The 21,495-nt window shown below is 37.5% G+C and overlaps 1 protein-coding gene across 1 annotated transcript in view; it reads left to right on the plus strand.

The window, feature by feature from the left end:
* Positions 1–13,216: 13,216 nt before the first annotated feature.
* The window catches only part of LOC144964371 (uncharacterized), a 38,233-nt gene continuing 29,954 nt past the window's right edge, over positions 13,217–21,495 (plus strand). Inside the window, exons 1-2 of the mRNA XM_078898540.1 lie at positions 13,217–13,597; positions 20,300–20,667. Of these exons, the coding sequence (XP_078754666.1) occupies positions 20,368–20,667 (300 nt within the window). The 5' untranslated portion in view covers positions 13,217–13,597; positions 20,300–20,367. The remainder of the gene's footprint in view (positions 13,598–20,299; positions 20,668–21,495) is intronic.

Here is a 21,495-nt window from a genome sequence, read left to right on the forward strand (position 1 = left end):
ACAGAAGATATCATTGTTGACGACTCGTATTATTGCGACAAACTACAGAAGATATCATTGTTGACGACTCGTATTATTGCGACAAACTACAGAAGATATTCATTGTTGACAGACTCGATATTATTGCGACAAACTACAGAAAATATCATTGTTGACGACTCGTATTATTGCGACAAACTACAGAAGATATCATTGTTGACGACTCGTATTATTGCGACAAACTACAGAAGATATCATTGTTGACGACTCGTATTATTGCGACAAACTACAGAAGATATCATTGTTGACGACTCGTATTATTGCGACAAACTACAGAAGATATCATTGTTGACGACTCGTATTATTGCGACAAACTACAGAAGATATCATTGTTGACGACTCGTATTATTGCGACAAACTACAGAAGATATCATTGTTGACGACTCGTATTATTGCGACAAACTACAGAAAATATCATTGTTGACGACTCGTATTATTGCGACAAACTACAGAAGATATCATTGTTGACGACTCGTATTATTGCGACAAACTACAGAAGATATCATTGTTGACGACTCGTATTATTGCGACAAACTACAGAAGATATCATTGTTGACGACTCGTATTATTGCGACAAACTACAGAAGATATCATTGTTGACGACTCGTATTATTGCGACAAAATACAGAAGATATCATTGTTGACGACTCGTATTATTGCGACAAACTACAGAAGATATCATTGTTGACGACTCGTATTATTGCGACAAACTACAGAAGATATCATTGTTGACGACTCGTATTATTGCGACAAACTACAGAAGATATCATTGTTGACGACTCGTATTATTGCGACAAACTACAGAAGATATCATTGTTGACGACTCGTATTATTGCGACAAACTACAGAAGATATCATTGTTGACGACTCGTATTATTGCGACAAACTACAGAAGATATCATTGTTGACGACTCGTATTATTGCGACAAACTACAGAAGATATCATTGTTGACGACTCGTATTATTGCGACAAACTACAGAAGATATCATTGTTGACGACTCGTATTATTGCGACAAACTACAGAAGATATCATTGTTGACGACTCGTATTATTGCGACAAACTACAGAAGATATCATTGTTGACGACTCGTATTATTGCGACAAACTACAGAAGATATCATTGTTGACGACTCGTATTATTGCGACAAACTACAGAAGATATCATTGTTGACGACTCGTATTATTGCGACAAACTACAGAAGATATCATTGTTGACGACTCGTATTATTGCGACAAACTACAGAAGATATCATTGTTGACGACTCGTATTATTGCGACAAACTACAGAAGATATCATTGATGACGACTCGTATTATTGCGACAAACTACAGAAGATATCATTGTTGACGACTCGTATTATTGCGACAAACTACAGAAGATATCATTGTTGACGACTCGTATTATTGCGACAAACTACAGAAGATATCATTGTTGACGACTCGTATTATTGCGACAAACTACAGAAGATATCATTGTTGACGACTCGTATTATTGCGACAAACTACAGAAGATATCATTGTTGACGACTCGTATTATTGCGACAAACTACAGAAGATATCATTGTTGACGACTCGTATTATTGCGACAAACTACAGAAGATATCATTGTTGACGACTCGTATTATTGCGACAAACTACAGAAGATATCATTGTTGACGACTCGTATTATTGCGACAAACTACAGAAGATATCATTGTTGACGACTCGTATTATTGCGACAAACTACAGAAGATATCATTGTTGACGACTCGTATTATTGCGACAAACTACAGAAGATATCATTGTTGACGACTCGTATTATTGCGACAAACTACAGAAGATATCATTGTTGACGACTCGTATTATTGCGACAAACTACAGAAGATATCATTGTTGACGACTCGTATTATTGCGACAAACTACAGAAGATATCATTGTTGACGACTCGTATTATTGCGACAAACTACAGAAGATATCATTGTTGACGACTCGTATTATTGCGACAAACTACAGAAGATATCATTGTTGACGACTCGTATTATTGCGACAAACTACAGAAGATATCATTGTTGACGACTCGTATTATTGCGACAAACTACAGAAGATATCATTGTTGACGACTCGTATTATTGCGACAAACTACAGAAGATATCATTGTTGACGACTCGTATTATTGCGACAAACTACAGAAGATATCATTGTTGACGACTCGTATTATTGCGACAATCTACAGAAAATATCATTGTTGACGACTCGTATTATTGCGACAAACTACAGAAGATATCATTGTTGACGACTCGTATTATTGCGACAAACTACAGAAGATATCATTGTTGACGACTCGTATTATTGCGACAAACTACAGAAGATATCATTGTTGACGACTCGTATTATTGCGACAAACTACAGAAGATATCATTGTTGACGACTCGTATTATTGCGACAAACTACAGAAGATATCATTGTTGACGACTCGTATTATTGCGACAAACTACAGAATGATATCATTGTTGACGACTCGTATTATTGCGACAAACTACTGAAATATCATTGTTGACGACTCGTATTATTGCGACAAACTACAGAAATATCATTGTTGACGACTCGTATTATTGCGACAAACTACAGAAGATATCATTGTTGACGACTCGTATTATTGCGACAAACTACAGAAGATATCATTGTTGACGACTCGTATTATTGCGACAAACTACAGAAGATATCATTGTTGACGACTCGTATTATTGCGACAAACTACAGAAGATATCATTGTTGACGACTCGTATTATTGCGACAAACTACAGAAATATCATTGTTGACGACTCGTATTATTGCGACAAACTACAGAAGATATCATTGTTGACGACTCGTATTATTGCGACAAACTACAGAAGATATCATTGTTGACGACTCGTATTATTGTCGACAAACTACAGAAGATATCATTGTTGACGACTCGTATTATTGCGACAAACTACAGAAGATATCATTGTTGACGACTCGTATTATTGCGACAAACTACAGAAGATATCATTGTTGACGACTCGTATTATTGCGACAAACTACAGAAGATATCATTGTTGACGACTCGTATTATTGCGACAAACTACAGAAGATATCATTGTTGACGACTCGTATTATTGCGACAAACTACAGAAGATATCATTGTTGACGACTCGTATTATTGCGACAAACTACAGAAGATATCATTGTTGACGACTCGTATTATTGCGACAAACTACAGAAGATATCATTGTTGACGACTCGTATTATTGCGACAAACTACAGAAGATATCATTGTTGACGACTCGTATTATTGCGACAAACTACAGAAGATATCATTGTTGACGACTCGTATTATTGCGACAAACTACAGAAGATATCATTGTTGACGACTCGTATTATTGCGACAAACTACAGAAGATATCATTGTTGACGACTCGTATTATTGCGACAAACTACAGAAGATATCATTGTTGACGACTCGTATTATTGCGACAAACTACAGAAGATATCATTGTTGACGACTCGTATTATTGCGACAAACTACAGAAGATATCATTGTTGACGACTCGTATTATTGCGACAAACTACAGAAGATATCATTGTTGACGACTCGTATTATTGCGACAAACTACAGAAGATATCATTGTTGACGACTCGTATTATTGCGACAAACTACAGAAGATATCATTGTTGACGACTCGTATTATTGCGACAAACTACAGAAGATATCATTGTTGACGACTCGTATTATTGCGACAAACTACAGAAGATATCATTGTTGACGACTCGTATTATTGCGACAAACTACAGAAGATATCATTGTTGACGACTCGTATTATTGCGACAAACTACAGAAGATATCATTGTTGACGACTCGTATTATTGCGACAAACTACAGAAGATATCATTGTTGACGACTCGTATTATTGCGACAAACTACAGAAGATATCATTGTTGACGACTCGTATTATTGCGACAAACTACAGAAGATATCATTGTTGACGACTCGTATTATTGCGACAAACTCCAGAAGATATCATTGTTGACGACTCGTATTATTGCGACAAAATACAGAAGATATCATTGTTGACGACTCGTATTATTGCGACAAACTACAGAAGATATCATTGTTGACGACTCGTATTATTGCGACAAACTACAGAAGATATCATTGTTGACGACTCGTATTATTGCGACAAACTACAGAAGATATCATTGTTGACGACTCGTATTATTGCGACAAACTACAGAAGATATCATTGTTGACGACTCGTATTATTGCGACAAACTACAGAAGATATCATTGTTGACGACTCGTATTATTGCGACAAACTACAGAAGATATCATTGTTGACGACTCGTATTATTGCGACAAAATACAGAAGATATCATTGTTGACGACTCGTATTATTGCGACAAACTACAGAAGATATCATTGTTGACGACTCGTATTATTGCGACAAACTACAGAAGATATCATTGTTGACGACTCGTATTATTGCGACAAAATACAGAAGAGGCATGGTCTTGAATTTGATAACAACAAAGTAAAAAGTCTAATCGGAACAAACAACGAAACACGATTTGAATGTTCACGTACTTAACAGTGTGTGCTGCAGGGTACGTAAACATTGTGTACTCGACTACTTTCTACATTCTCTACACTGTAATGGGGACATCGTTATACCTAATCACCAGTCACTTAGGACCTCCATGGGTCAGACATTTGTAATGCTGAAAAGGCAACGATCGCCTCCATGTTATTCCATCCATCAATTCGTTCGTTCATTCATTCATTCATTTATCCATTCATTCATTCATTCATTTATTTATCCATTCATTCATTCATTCATACATACATTCATTCATTCATTCATTCATCCATACATTCATTCATCCATTCACTTAAAAACACAGACACCCGAAGACATTACGAGTAATCAGAGATATTTTAATAATTTACAGACTTCGTTCAACCATGGGGGAAAAAAACCTGCTTGGGGTCAATATGAAATCAGAAAATGGTCAGAGTCCATTCATCTGGCCCCACATGCATCTATTCCACAGGGCCTTCGATTGCTGATGGCAAGATGTACTGAAATAGGCCAGGGCTATTTGATCGGGACTGACTGTTGTGTGGGAACAGTTAATCCTCAAAATACGACTGTTTCATTGAAGCATTCACCATTCGGGACAATACAATTGAAGGTATGCTATCAAAATGTATAATAACTATTCTGATCTTACTGTTTGACTTGACTTATGCCTCTTGGCTCACGGCGAAGCATACGACCTCAACAGCACTCTTCCATCTTCTTCTGTCCTTGGCACAGACCTTTGCCTCACTCCAGGTAAGATTGGAGACGCACAAATCTTGGTGAAGGCTTCTCCTCCAAGTCTGTTTTGGACGACCCTGTTTCCTCTTGCCCTGTGGGTCCCATTCGAGAGCCTGTTTGGTTATATTACAGGGCTCCTTCCGCAGGGTATGGCCAACCCACCGCCACTTTCTGCGTCTGACCTGGACATCCACTTGTTCTTGGTTTGTTCTTGTCCAAAGGTCAGCGTTTGGCACTTTGTCAAACCATTTCAACTTCAGGATTTGTCGAGGACAGCGACTGACAAAAGTTTGTATCTTGGCTGATGTGGTCAATGTTATTCACCAAGATCTTACTGTTTACACCGACCATTAAAGTTTCGATGAAATATTTCATGGATTCTTTTAGTTTTAAAAGAAACCCAAATCAAATTCTTCATCTAATCAATATGTCAATTAAAAAAAAGTCATAACAATCTTTTGAGCCGAACTTTACCGGGGGAATTTTAAAAACAAAATTCCCGCCAAGGCAGGTTGCCACGAAAGTCCAATTTCACTAAAGGTTTAAGGTTCAAAGAATGATCGTTTAACGGGACGCAATACCAGTTTCCCGTGGGGAGTTTTGACTGAATTATAGAGGGTATTTCGTTACAAATTCCACTGACTTAATACACGTCATTTCATGATAATAATAATGTTAATATTGTTTTTCTTTCATTTGAATTTCAACAACAGCAACAACTGCGACAACTCGTACACCGGCCTAGAGCACCATGACATTCACAATGGCTATCGAGCCTTGGTAGTGTGCACGCAGTGGGGCTCCATTTTAATCGCTTACCATTCATTCCTCGTGACATTTTAAAAGCATTTTCTTCATCTTGGTAAAATATTAGAGAGGAAATGATAAACCCAGGGCAAGATGAATCCCCGCAAACTTAAATTGAGCTTTTATATAGCGCAATATCCACTAAAATGTGCTCAAAGCGCTTTACAAGGGGTCCCTGGTCAACAGCAACATTTAACATGTAGGACGGGACATGACGCCTGTTAGGCGATATAACAATTTTTCGGACAAAGACAACGCTGTTAACGGCCAGGTACTCATTTTACACCTGAGTACGGTGAGAGAAAGTGAGTAAAGAGCCTTTTCCAAGGACTCAACTATGCGCCAAGCGAGGCTCGAACCCAGGACCTTCCGATCCGAAAGCGAGTGTCATACCACTAGACAACATAGCCGCACGTGGATTAAACTTGATTTGACAATATTAAGCAATTTCTTGATCGTTATTCATTATTATTATTATTTTAATCATTTAAAATAAGGGAAGTCTCTTTTGTCCATTTATTTTACCAATAAGGATTGTATTTTTTGATGCAGAAATTTAAAGATAAGTCAAAGTGCTTAAAGAATTACTTCACTCTGTGCTCACATTGATACTTACAACAAAAACACGTATACTGACGTACTCTGGAAAACACATATTTAAAAATTTGGCCAGAAAGCTCGTCCTTCAAATATCGATCGATTTAAATGACCCTCATCATGGCAAAAACACTCAAACCTGGGACTTCGCGAAGTCCCAGGTTTGAGTGTTTTTGCCATGATGAGGATCATTTAAATCGATCGACATTTGAAGGACGAGTTTTCTGGCCAAATGTTTAAATATGTCTTTTTTCCAGACTACGGTAGTATACGAGGGATTTGTAACAGCTTGTGTTTAGATAACTCAGTGGTTTTAATTCCACCTCGCCCCATGCTGGTGTTCTAATTGTGTCAGTCAGTGACGCGAGGGACGGATTTCGTCACTGTATTCTGACTGTATGGAAATTACTTACACTTCAAGGATTACTTACTTACGATTCAAGGTCTGATCGATTTGGGGTTGGGGACAGAGTTTTTGTGGGTTCAAAATACGGACGGATGGATAAATGAATAGATGGATGAATGGATGGATGGATTAATAGATGAATGGATGGATGGATGGATGGGGAGAAGAATGGATGAATGGATGATGGATGAATAGATTGATGAATGGATGGATGGATGAATAGATGGATGGATGGATGGATGGGGAGAAGAATGGATGATGGATGAATAGATTGATGAATGGATGATGGATGGATGGATGGATGGATGAATAGATGGATGGATGGATGGATGGATGGATGGGGAGAAGAATGGGTGGATGGGTAGAAGAATGGATGGATGGATGATGGATGAATAGATTGATGGATGGATGGATGGATGGATGAATAGATGGATGGATGGATGGATGGATGGATGGATGAATAGATGGATGGATGGATGGATGGGGAGAAGAATGGATGGATGGATGGATGGATGGATGAATAGATGGATGGATGGATAGATGGGGAGAAGAATGGATGAATGGGTAGAAGATGGATGGATGATGGATGAATAGATTGATGGATGGATGGATGGATGGAGAGAAGAATGGATGAATGGATGATGGATGAATAGATTGATGGATGAATAGATTGATGGATGAATAGATGGATGGATGAATAGATGGATGGATGGATAGATGGATGAATGGATGGATGGATGGATAGATGAATGGATGGGGAGAAGAATGGATGAATGGATGGATGGATGAATAGATGGATGCATGGGATGGATGTAGATAGATAGATAGATAGATAGATAGAGAGAGAGAGAGAGAGAGAGAGAGAGAGAGAGAGAGAGAGAGAGAGAGAGAGAGAGAGAGAGAGTTTATGTTCTATCAACGGGACTCGTGGGCCTTCTAGTTTCCACGCCAGAACCCCAGTGTACCACGCGAGAATAACTCTACCAAAAAAAAAAAAAGACTCTAGAGTTAAATTTACGTACGCGGGACACACTCTAGAGTCTGTCTCGCGTACGCCAATTTAACTCTAGAGTCTTTTTGGCGATAGAGTCATTCTGGCGTGGTACGCCAGCGAGTCGGCATTTATAGAGAGCATGGGATGAGTGCATGGCCGACTTGAGTAAAGGCCTTGTCGCACGCGTCTTGAGCCGAGTTGGTTAAGGCCATTGACTAGCGCTGTGTAACGTCATGGATGAGTGTGAATGAATGAATGGATGTACGGACGATGGAAAGCCGAAGGACGAGTTTTTCTGGCCCGATTTCTAAAATACGTGTTTTCCGGACGACGGCAGTTAACTGGTTAAAAATAGAAATATAAAGTATAAATCGATTGTTCACGAGATTAAGGAGTTAATTCTGCGCCAATTTTGTAACTCAGAGTTTCATCTATGATAGACCTGTCAAGTGCTGCAAGAAATTCGTAGAAAAACGAATTTTCTGCTTCAACTAGAGAACTCCATTCGTCTCTTTGACTCAATAAATCTTGTTGAAAAGGAAAGTCTAGTTCCTCAGAACCTATATTCAGAACTTTGTAACATTTTTTTGGATCTTACTGAAGGCAACTTATTTCTTTGTAAAGATAGTTAAAGTGACTTTATCTTTTTTTTCCTTTGGAAACCATGATTTTTTGAAATTTCAAGTTGGCAGTTCTGATCTACGATTTTCATTCTATTCATTATAAATTTTCTGTTTACTTTTGTAAGGCTTAAGCCCTTGTGTATATATCTACTAAACGTGCACTAAACCCCTTGTCCAGATAGGAAGAATTACAATCCATTAAGCCTTGCAGTAAGGAGATAAATTTTGAGCTTCGGCGATACGGCGATTTGGTATTCTGTCTATGGATAGTATGAAGATGATGTCACTCAGTCTTTGTTATTGCTTTTTGCTATCCGCGTTTATGATAATTCTCAATTAACTGTATTATCCAGACTATCAACGTTCAAGGTTACACACCGTTTTATGTGTTGGTCTGTTTATACTATCAGATGGCAATGTTGTGAGCTTCTTAGCCAGGCGCATACTATCTATAAACATTTCAGGTGCAGTCGAGATATTTTTTCTGACCCCCATGTCCACCCAGCAGTGAATGGATCACTGAGTCTGTTAGATTTAGCAGAAAGTACTTTGCGATAGACTAGCGTCCTATCTAAAGGATAACAAGCGATTGCTATTGTCCGATTCACGCTATAGAAACACCGGGATAAACTCCGGCTCTATGGACCGAATGGCTCTGAAGGACTACTATAAAATATTTGCACTTTTATTCTTGTTTGTATTGTTTGTCTTATAATATAGATTAAATATTGTATGTGTGACAACCGTCGGATCGTAATATCGTAATGTACACAACCGTATGTATACTTTTAATAATCTAATATTGTAACAAATAGGTTAATCTATTACAGTAAGAATGGAGCCATTCCGTTCAGTCGATGGTAGAAGAGGTTAGCACGTATGGTTCATGAAAATGAATAAAATAAATATAGATAATATTAAATTCCCTTTCATTCATCCAATGCGTATATAAGGAACAAAACTGACGTCACTCAGCTTTCTGTTTGTCTCTGTCGGTAAAGTACTGCGAAACTTCATAATGGAGTTACTTGTATCACACGCAACTCTTTGTTACATCTTTTAGAGAACCATTTCCATGATATTAATCAGACTATAAACGTTTAAGTTTACACATAATAGTGTTTTAGTTCCGGCTGGCGGATGTTGTGAGTATTTTATCTAATTATGGGAACGCACTATTCGCATAGCTGTCACGAGTTCATGACGATCAGGCGATCTTGTAGGGCTCCATCGTATCTACTTTTGACACGGTAGCCATAAAAGGCTACTCATTTTAAAAGAAAAAGAAAGATATTCAAATTGCAGAAAGAAAATTCTAATGTGTAGTTAAACATTTGAAATCATGCTTTGACTCTCTCCTTGCCCGCCATTTTTAGAATTTCCCCCGAAAATTTACACCCACCCGACACAAAAATAGACTTTTTCTAATGAAACAAAAAAGTAACAAGTGCATTCTATACTGAATGTTGTTCAGTAAAATTATAGTGACTATAACACAGTGTTTAGTATTTATAGCTGTAATCAAAGCATGTCTTTGAATTTTGTGATGTACAAGATAGAGAAATCAGAATGAGAAAAGTGCCGGTTGCATCGTTACGAATGTGACGATTTTCCTATGGTTAATAAGGAGAGGGGACCCCCCCCCCCCGTCTCTCTCTTTCCCCCTCCCTCTCCCCCTCCCTCCCTCTCTCTCTCTCTCTCTCTCTCTCTCTCTCTCTCTCTCTCTCTCTCTCTCTCTCTCTCTCTCTATTAATCACAGACCATCAAACACTGAAGAGAAAGGAAGAGACAGCTAGTCTCGGCACACAGTCAAAATTTGCATAAATAAATAGAAGAACCGAAATGTATTGGCGGTAGGCGAGCAGCCTACTTGAAATATAAAAAAAAAAAAATTAAGTACTCGGGTGTAAAATGAGTACCAGGCCGTTAACAGTGTTGTCTCTATCTGGAAATAAAAATTGTAAACTCGCTGAACAGGTATCATGTCTCGTTCTACATGTTACGTAGTGCTGTTGGTCAGGTACCCTTTATAAAGCGCTTTGATCACTTTTAGTGGATATTGCGCTATATAAAAAGCTCGTTTGTTTTTGTTTTTGTTTTGTTTTTGTTGTTGGTTTCTTCTTCTTCTTCTTCTTCTTCTTCTTCTTCTTCTTCTTCTTCTTCTTCTTCTTCTTCTTCTTCTTCTTCTTCTTCTTCTTCTTCTTCTTCTTCTTCGCCTCCTCCTTTTCTTCTTCCTCCCCCTCCTCCTCCTTCCTCTTCTTCTTGTTCTTGTTCTTCTTGTTCTTGTTCTTCTTGTTCTTGTTCTTCTTGTTCTTCTTCTTCTTCTTCTTCTTCTTCTTCTTCTTCTTCTTCTTCTTCTTCTTCTTCTTCTTCTTCTTCTTCTTCTTCTTCTTCTTCGCCTCCTCCTTTTCTTCTTCCTCCCCCTCCTCCTCCTCCTCCTCCTTCCTCTTCTTCTTCTTCTTCTTCTTCTTCTTCTTCTTCTTCTTCTTCTTCTTCTTCTTCTTCTTCTCCTCCTCCTCCTCCTCCTTCATCTTCTTCTACTTCTACTTCTTCTCCTCTTCTATTTTGTTTCCTTTTAAAGTCTAGAGATTTGATCTCTTCTTGGCTAGATCTAGATCTATATATTCTGGCACAGCACCAAAATCTATGAATAACAAAATAATATAATATACGATTGGATCATGAAACACACGGACAACAATCGGCACGAGGCGATATGCTTGGGTAGGCATCGAGTGGGAAGATCATGAGACTTCTCTTGGGGACCCCAACAACAGGGGTGTGTCCATTTTAGATTGAGAATATATATATATATATATATATATATATATATATATATATATATATATATATATATATATATATATATATATATATATATATGTGACCCTGCGCCTCAAAACGGTATAAAGTCGGGATGGTTAAGATGTTGAAAATCAAATTTATAGCCAGAAATATCAGTCTTGTGTTGAGTTTGTATGTTTTATTGAGGAGAATGGATACCATATTTTAGGGTGCCAATGCCAACAATTTATATTTTTGACCAGTTTAACATTTAATTCGGCTTTTAAGCATCTGGTTCGTTCCGACATAATACCGTTTTGAGACCGTGGGTCACATATACAGTAGTATGGGATACAATTGAGGGTGTGTGGCATAAACGGGGGGGGGGGGGGGGGGGGGGGGGGGAGAGATAAGACAGGAGAATAGTGCTCGCTATGCCTGCTGTAATAACGTCACGTAATCTTTAGAAACTGCCTATACACGTAGACCTTTTAAATTTATTTTTTTTAAATTGAGCCTTATATAGCGCAATATACACTAAATGTGCTCAAAGCGCTTTACATACAAGGGGTCCCTGGTTAACAGCAACATTTAAACATGTAGGACGGGACATGATATTACAATTTTTCGGACAAAGACAACGCTGTTAATGACCAGGTACTCATTTTACACCCGAGTACGTTGAGAGAATGTGAGTAAAGAGCCTTTTCCAAGGACTCAACTACGCGCCGAGCGCGAGGCTCGAACCCAGGACCTTCCGACCCGAAAGCGAGTGTCATACCACTAGACCACATAGCCGCTTATGAGCCATTCGGTCCGTGGCTCGTTACCACCCATAGGAAAATCGTCACATTCGTCACGATACAACCAACAGTTTTCTCATTCTGATATCCTTTGTACATCACAAATTATAAAGAAAATACTTTGTTCTAGCGATAAAAATTAGACACTGGACAATATGTGACCCTACGTCTCAAAACGGTATTATGTCGGGATGATTCAGACCCCAAAAAGTGAATTTAGAGATAATAGAATGATGAGAAATTGGAGGTCAGAAGTTTTTTCAATGCAAGAAATAGTCTTTATACTCCACCATAACGTACAGAAATTAAACCCAAGTTGGATATTTGTGGCTATGAATTCAATTTCTCTTACCGAGTGGATCCCGACATAATACCGCTTTGATACGGTGGGTCACATATTATGTAATGAATGTACTTGTTCCTTTACTGTTTGAATAGAAAAAAAAATATCTGTGTCGAGTGGGTGTGAAGAGAAATAAAGAAAAATCCACTTTCAGTAGCTTATGAAACTAAATAATTTGGCCTTAACATGATCCAAAAAATGCTCCAAAGACCTGAATATAGGTTCTGAGGAACTAAACTTTCCTTTTCAACAAGATTTATTGAGTCAAAGAAGCGAATGTTGTTCTGTAGCTGGAGCCAAAAATTCGTATTTCTACGGAATTTTCGTAGTACTAGACAGGTCGGCTTTACTATACTACGCCAGTCCGTTTTACTATAAAACCTTTTTTACTACTTACGGCGCGTCACAGGGCGCGCGCGTTCATCCCGCCACAAACCGACTTGTATAGAATTTGACGTGAGAGAGGAGAGAGGAGCGGAGGGTTTGTCGTAGTAAATTTGACTAGTATAGTAGGCAAGCAAGAAAGCAGCACAGAAAAGACAGAATAGGAGGCTATCTAAAACCACAACAGCGTGACAGCCGACTGTGACAAGGCAGAAGAGAAGCGAGTCGTTGTTGTGTAGAGAGAGAGTTGAGGGGTTGGAATGAAGATTCGGAACTCGGAATTTTTAAGTTCTCTTTGAAAGTCTTCTTCTAGCCCAAGGCCGAGGAGTAGATAGATAGATAGACAGACCACAGTTGATTATAAGTATTCTAATAATAGTAAAAAATAATATAACAGTTTTGCTGAGTACACTCTGGGTTTTGAGTGTTAGTTCTGAAATACTTCGAAATAACTTGTTATTTGTTTTGAGTTCGATTGGATAAAGAGATAAACATTGTAAGTCCTATGAGTTGTGATATTATGTGATATGGAGCACGTTTGGATATTCTTAAAGTATCATTTAATCTAGATGTTTATTTCGTTGGCTGACCGACAACTTTCTGAATTTGGTGTCAAGACTTTTCAGTTTGGATTATAGATAACATTATGTGTAAACTCTCTCTCTCTCTCTCTCTCTCTCTCTCTCTCTCTCTCTCTCTCTCTCTCTTTCTTATCTCTCTCTCTCTTTCTTTCTTTCTAGCTCTCTCTCTCACTCTCTTTCTTCTCTCTCTATTTATATTTATCTCTCTCTCTTTCTTGCTCTCTCTCTCTCCCTCTCTCTCTCTCTCTATCTCTTTCTTTCTTTATCTTTCTCTCTCTCTCTCTATTTCTTTCTTTCTACCCCCCCCCTCTCTCTCCCTCTTTCTCTCTTTCCTTCTCTTTCTGTCTTTCTCCTCCATCTCTCCCTCGCACACTCATATCACATAACCATACATAGACAAACAAACACACACACACTCATACACACACACACACAAATTTAAATCAAAATTCTTCCTACACTATGAATTGTGGAAAGACCGTATTTAAAAAAAAATTTAAAACAAATAATAGTAAATGAATTAACAATCTTTACTATGACCCAGGCTACATAAAAGTGTCACAAGCACCGTTAGACTGGTAACATCAAACTTACAAAACAAGTGATAATTTAAAAAAAAAATTTTAAAAATAAATATAAAATAAAATAAAATTCCCTTTATTCATCCCATAGAGGAAATGTGTCTCTCTAGGGTCTATTCCGAGGGAAGACTGGAATAACCCAGGCGTTAGCCGCAGTGCAGCGCCGCAAATGGAGCTAGCGCGAGGTGGTGACTTACTCAAGGTCGCACGCACGCCCAGCGCAGCAGCGGTGGGTGATCGAACTCGGCACCTTTCGGATACGAAGCAAAGACCGTACCGCTTCCCGAGAAACAATCATACAACCAGGCAAGGATAGTTTGGGGGGAAAGGAGAGGGGGGGGGGGGGGGGGGGGATTGGCTCTTCAGCGAGATAAACATATCATGCGTATTGTCGAGAATGTCAAATGATTCAATATTATGCGATTGAATTGATATATAAAATATTTTAATATATTATAATAATCGATTTGTCTTGTCTTTATGTTTAGATAACTTAGAAAGAATAAAGGATTAATTGTTACAGTCGTTGTGTTGTAATCGAACAACCCCGACGATAATAATATATCGATTGTCATTCATTATGGATTCGATATTTTATTTTGATTGTTTGTTTGTTTTGTTTTGTTTGTTTCTTTTTCTCTCTCCTTTTAAGAACAACTCACTCGGAACGATATACAGTTAGATAATTATTATTGTTTTATAAAGTTTAACCGATTAACTGCCTTCTGGAAACAACACGTTCATAAAAATTTGGTCAGAAAACTCGACCTTCAAATTATATCGATCAATTTAAATAATAACCCATATCTTGGAAGAAAAAAAAAATCAAACATTGGACCTCGCGAGGTCCCAGGTTTGAGAGTTTTTGCCAAAATGAGGGTCGTTTAAATCGATCGATATTTGAAGGACGAGTTTTCTGGCCAACTTTTAAAAATAAAAATACGTGTTTTTCCAGAGAACGGGATAATAAATTTAGCAAGAAATAACAAGACAGAACGAAATTAATGATAATGTTATTTTCACATGGTGTGTGTGCTAAGCAAGGGGGTCGGAACAGGACATGTTGTCTTAGTGACAATGACAAATAGAGACAATCCGAAAAGTTGGCGTCGTAAACTGTTACGCGGCTATGTGGTCTAGTGGTATGACACTCGCTTTCGGATCAGAAGGTCCTGGGTTCGAGCCTCGCGCTCGGCGCATTGTTGAGTCCTTGGAAAATGCTCTTTACTCACATTCTCTCACCACACTCGGGTGTAAAATGAGTACCTGGTCGTTAACAGCGGTGTCTTTGTCCGAAAAATTGTAATATCGCCTGACAGGCGGCATGTCCCGTCCTACATGTTAAATGTTGCTGTTGGCCAGGGACCCCTTGTAAAGCGCTTTGAGCACGTTTAGTGGATATTGCGCTATATAAAAGCTCAATTAATAATTAATAATCTGCCATGACACACACGGGCTACGCCAATGGGATAGGTCCAGTGCAGCGACATCTATAGTCTATGAAGTCCTAGGTCCAGTGACATCTGTATACGAAGTCCTAGGATAGGTCTGTCTGTCTGTCTCCGTCATTCGTTCAGTCCCCTCGTCATCTGACAAACAACGTACTCTCGAGTCCAACCGTCTTTGAAGTGCCGAATAATTCAGTCACGTTTAACGACTGTAAAATGATAGGAGCTGATAACGCTGGAGACAAACACAGATTACACACTCACTTTACACACAACACATAGCTTGGTAGATAACATACTTATGAGTGTAAGTGTGTAAGAAGGCAGAGTCTACTACTACACTGCCATGCGCTAGAAAAACACATATTTAGAAATTTGGCCAGAAAACTTGTCCTTCAAATATCAAACCATTTAAATGACCCTCGTCTTAGCAAAAACTTTCAAACTTGGAACTTTACCAGTCCCGGGTTTGAGAGCTTTTGGCCAAGATAAGGGTCATTTAAATCGATCGATATTTGAAGGACGAGTTTTCTGGCCAAATTTCTAAATGTGTGTTTTTCAAGAGTACGGCAGTCTAGATGTCGCTGGTGTGAGAGGTTGGATAGATAGATAGATGGTTGTCTGGGAATACCTCTTGGTCGTTCAACATGCTTACTGTCGTACTCTGGAAAGACACGTATTTAAAAATTTGGCCAGAAAACTCGTCCTTCAAATATCGATCGATTTAAATGACTCTCATCTATGCAAAAACGCTCAAACCTGGGACTTCGCGAATTTCATCTAAGTCTCATGTTTGAGAGTATTTGCCAAGGTGAGGGTCGTTTAAATCGATCCGATATTTGAAGGACGAGTTTTCTGGCCAACTTTTTAAATACTGTACCTGCGTGTTTTTCAAGAGTACGATAGTAAACTTGTTAAATAGTTGTAAGTAGGGCGAGTCAAAAAGTTGGACATTCCCTCAGACGCACTCAGAATTCATTATGTAACTACATAGTACAGTCAAGCACACTTGTAACGATCCTGTTTAATGGGAATTGTATGGAAATAACGACAGCATTTTCTCCTTTAGTATTTCATCATTATACAGAACTACTGATATAAATAAAGAGGGATGTATGCCTTAAGTTCCTATTCATATCCGTGCTTTATCATATTATCAGATATTATTTTGATTCTCTGCCTATCTCAAGTGTGAAACATGTCTTCAGCAAGAGTACCTGACAGATAATATCTATAAAAGAATTTTCAAAATAAAACAGGTCCTCTTCATAAAACAATCAACATTACAATCTTTTCAATAGACTCAGGATTAAATGGGTAGGAGGCCCATCTAAAATAGTATGACAACAGAATGACAAGCTTGGTGGAAATCAACACGGATTTATCTCTGATATTTTAAAAAGTCGTCTTTGTGGTCTAATGGTATAACAATCGCCCTCGGATCAGAAGGTCATGGGTTTGAGTTCCGCTTTGAGCGGAGCACAATCGAGTCCTTGGAAAAAGGTTCTTTACTCACATTCTCCTACCATACTGTGGTGTAGAATGAGTACCAGGCTATTAACAGCCTTGTCTCTGTCTGGAAAAAATGGCGCCATGTTTCCTCCTATAATATGTTAAATGTTACCGTTAGCTAAATACATAATAATATGCCCTATATCAATTATAATAAATACAATTCTTCATTGCGAAACGTCTTCAAATCAGCCTAAATATAACGTTTGTATGAAGAACACAGTGACTTAAAGAAGAAGAATAATACAAATAAATGATTCCGTTTTGATTGTAATCATTGTCGACAATGACCCGGAACGCCTTCCAGTCCCGATCCCGGGCATGAGACCCGATTCCCAACAATTAGAGACAACGTTATTATTTTGTTACAACAATACGGCATTGTAAAAACTATACGATTTGAAATTCAAGACAATGGGCGGCCATTGTCTTCCGTCCAAAAGACCCGTTCTATTCTCACAGACCCCCACCATAACACGCCATGCATAACGAACAACGAACAAACACACTCAAATATCAAAACGTTAGATTTTAAGAATAATAATAATAATGTGTAGATGATACCTGTTGAAGGATAAAACGGTTTTTGTAAATAAAACACGTGAAGTTGAAGTCAATTCTTTCTAATTTGTTGAGACCTGCAGTAGATAATTGTTGGCTACTAACGGTTCTCACAGACGTTATGTGTGTGTGGTCTTACACATAAAGCTTTGCTGTTGGCGTGTGACAATTTGTAAAGCGCTTTGAGCACATAATTGTAACGGGTGTTGTTTATTACTAGTTACAGTCTACAGTTAGTAGCAGTTTAGTATCACTTTGTTCTTATACAACCACCACTTTATTAGTAGCCATAACCTCATTCACACTCAGATCGAAGGAGTTAATAATATTTGCATTATAAAGATTCTCTTACCCAAGGACACAACGCCATTGTTTACAACTAAGCATTGATCACCGGCCACGCTTGATTGGCATTTGTAACTATGTAGATAGATAGATGAGATACAGCAACGAATCGTCAATATATATATATATATATATATATATATATATATATATATATATATATATATATATAATATTATATATATATATATATATATAATTAGATTGATATTCTTGTAGGACTTTTAATTGAGTCATGTCATCGAGTCATAGTGATCAAAGCAGTCGGCAAACCTCTTCTCCATTTGGGATCCATTCATTGCTTTATTGTGACTTAAAACCGTAGCCATCGTTAACTAATAGATAGAACGAAGTTGACGTCACTCATGTCTTTGTTATTGCTTTTTGCCATCCATGTTTATGAGTAATTCTCACTAAACTGTATTTAACTGTGTTTAAGGTTTAGTTTTGTGTGTTGGTCCGTTATACTTCCGAATGGCAATGTTGTGAGCTTCTTAGACAAACGCACACTATCCTCATCATAACCATAGTAAACTGAGAGCCTGCCATTGACCAAAAAATGACGTCAACAGACAAGTCGTTGGCCACAAAAGAAAACTAATCGTGAGTTGTATTTGATAGGTCCACCAATGGAATCACTTGTTTCCTTGAGCAATACTAACGACAACTCACTAGGCGGGTGCAAAAACCAAGAAATTAATAACAGTTTTTGGTTAAATACATTATAATGTACAAGATCTTCAAAAAGGCGTTACACCAGGGGGGATATTTATCAAGTATTGAAATATAATGTTAGATAAGCCCGATTTAAATACGATATAATTAATTAATACACCAATCAATTCGTAGCAGCAATTTAAAAAAAGAAAAAAGTGATACTAAACAGCTGCTAGAAGAAGGTCAAAGACCGAAACGTCGTTTACTTTGTTTTGTATCTTTTACTAGAGTCATTTTTACTCCTTTTATTTTATTATACATTTTAAGCTGTTAGAAGCTGTGGACTGTAAAAAGTAATTAATTAGACAAAAATGATTATAACAGCTTAAAAAAAAAGAAAAATATTTTTAAGAAGAAGAAGAAGAAGAAGAAGAAGAAGAAGAAGAAGAAGAAGAAGAAGAAGAAGAAGAAGAAGAAGAAGAAGAAGAAAAGAAAGAAAGAAGAAAACAGCTTCAAAAACAAACAAACAAACAAACAAACAAAACAACAACAACAACAAAAAAAACCATTCCGTGTTTCGTATTTTGTTCTTTTTTGAAGCTTTTATGTTCATTTTTATATTATATAATAAAAAAATATAGATAGATGTGTTGTTTGTTTCATGAGTGTGTCGTGTGCTGTGTTAAGGCGTTGTCCCCATTCCTTCTTGTCATGTCATTAGTTATCACCACAACAAGCCTGCTTGGCTAAGCTTTTACAACATACATTCCTCTAACTCTTACAGCACATCCAACCAACATCCTTTAAGTATGAATTACGTACTACACAAATAAGATAAGGTATCAAATTGGGAAAATTCTAGAAACGAGCAAGCATTGGATAAATATAAGAATAATGAAATACTACTATTTAATAAAAAAAAAAGAAAAGAAATAAAAGCGTCTTTCATATGTAAAATGTCTTGCAGAAAATTTCATGTTTTGGGTTTTTTTAAAATTTAATTTCTTTTTTTGTTTAATGTTTTTTATTTAATCTTTAATAGCACTTCTTTTAATGCCGGTTTACCATCATGAAGCATTTCGAAGTCGCGATAGTCGAACAATTACTCATGGTCATATAATATTATATAGACAGCATACGCATGTTGTATTACTGCTGTGATCAAAATTTACTTTATGCTCGTTTTTTTTTTTTTTTTTTTTTTTTTTTTTTTTTTTTTTAAATATCGTTAACAAGATAACTGTCGTACTATAGAAAAACTCGTATTAAAAAATTTGGCCAGACAACTCTTCCTTCAAATATCGATCGAGTTAAATGACACTCATCTTGGTAAAAAACTCTCAAACCTGGGACTTCGAGGTAGTTTTTGCCAAGTTTAGGGTCATTTAAATCGATCGATATTTGAAGGACGAGTTTTCTGGTCAAAAATGTTGAATACGTGTGTCTTTCCCAAGTACGACAGTTAACTGGTGAAAGTAAATTTAATGATTTTTTATTCTCCCCTCATTTTCAGAGGATGCAAACCACCACCAGTACTAAATCTACACACACGGACATCGTTGTAGTCGGACAAGCCCCAGAATGAGGAACCGGAAGTACTTCTGTAATTCTCTCCTCCGGGCTCTCGTAGATGGAATCAACCACAGAATCGTCCACAGTAGCGACCATGCCAGGAGACCCGTTGTCGTCAACGGTAAAACAATGACGAACGGCCGAGGCATCGTCGCCAGCAGCAGGGGTAGTAGTAGTCGTCGTCATAACGTGCTGGCCATGATGTTGGCCAGGACGATGTATGTGTTATTTCTGATTGGGATTATCCTGGACACGACCGCCACCGGAGTGATGGCCGCAGCCACAGACAACAGACAAAACATCATCCCGGTAAGAAAAAGCGTCAAAGCCAAAACTCCCTTTTAACAAAGAGGGAGGAAGGAGAGTCCTCGGAGTATTACAATTCTTCTGTACTCTTTAAAAAAAATAGTCAGAAAACTTCAATTTTTCGATATTCTAAGGACGAGTTTTTTGGCCAAAATCTTTAAAATGTAATTTTTTTTTTTTCAGAGAACAGAATAACTTAGCTGGAATTTTTTTGCTTCGAATCTCAATGACCTCCACCAACTTGTCAAAATTGTCAAACGGTCCGGACCCGTGAAGTCCGGCCAAAATATATATTTTAAAATTGCGTTTTTCAGAATACGGCAGAATTCTAAATCAGACCTTGCCTTTTTGAAAATTTAAAAGTTCGTCATATTTTACAGAGATAAAAAATGTAGTCGCTAGAGTTAACTTTATATATCAACAATTTATCCTCACAATGATTTAATAACACATCAAAATCCTTTAAATTATGTAGTCCGGAATCAACTCCCCATTTTCCCCAGTTTTAACGACTTACTTAACGATGCTCACGAAGTTATAAAACTATGAGAGTCTGAATTTCGTAATTCTACGATTTTTTTAAAACAGTTGGCAGGTCCGCGAAATGTAGTACGGTACTTGTAATTGACTGAACAAAGGAAAGATTACAACTGGTAGATAGTCGGAACAAACGAAGGAACAGACACAAATAGATACAAACAGAATAAAGGAATGATTGAATACAAAGAGAGAATGGATTGAGAATTGTTATATAGATTTTCACAGACGAAAAGCCTTTTACAATGACTTCAAATACAATTTGAATTAATCTGAAAGCTAAAAATTGACTAG

The sequence above is a fragment of the Berghia stephanieae genome, chromosome 2 (genome assembly GCF_034508935.2).
Source record: "Berghia stephanieae isolate SIO BIC M18660-M18661 chromosome 2, UCSD_Bste_1.3, whole genome shotgun sequence".
NCBI lineage: Eukaryota > Metazoa > Mollusca > Gastropoda > Nudibranchia > Aeolidiidae > Berghia > Berghia stephanieae.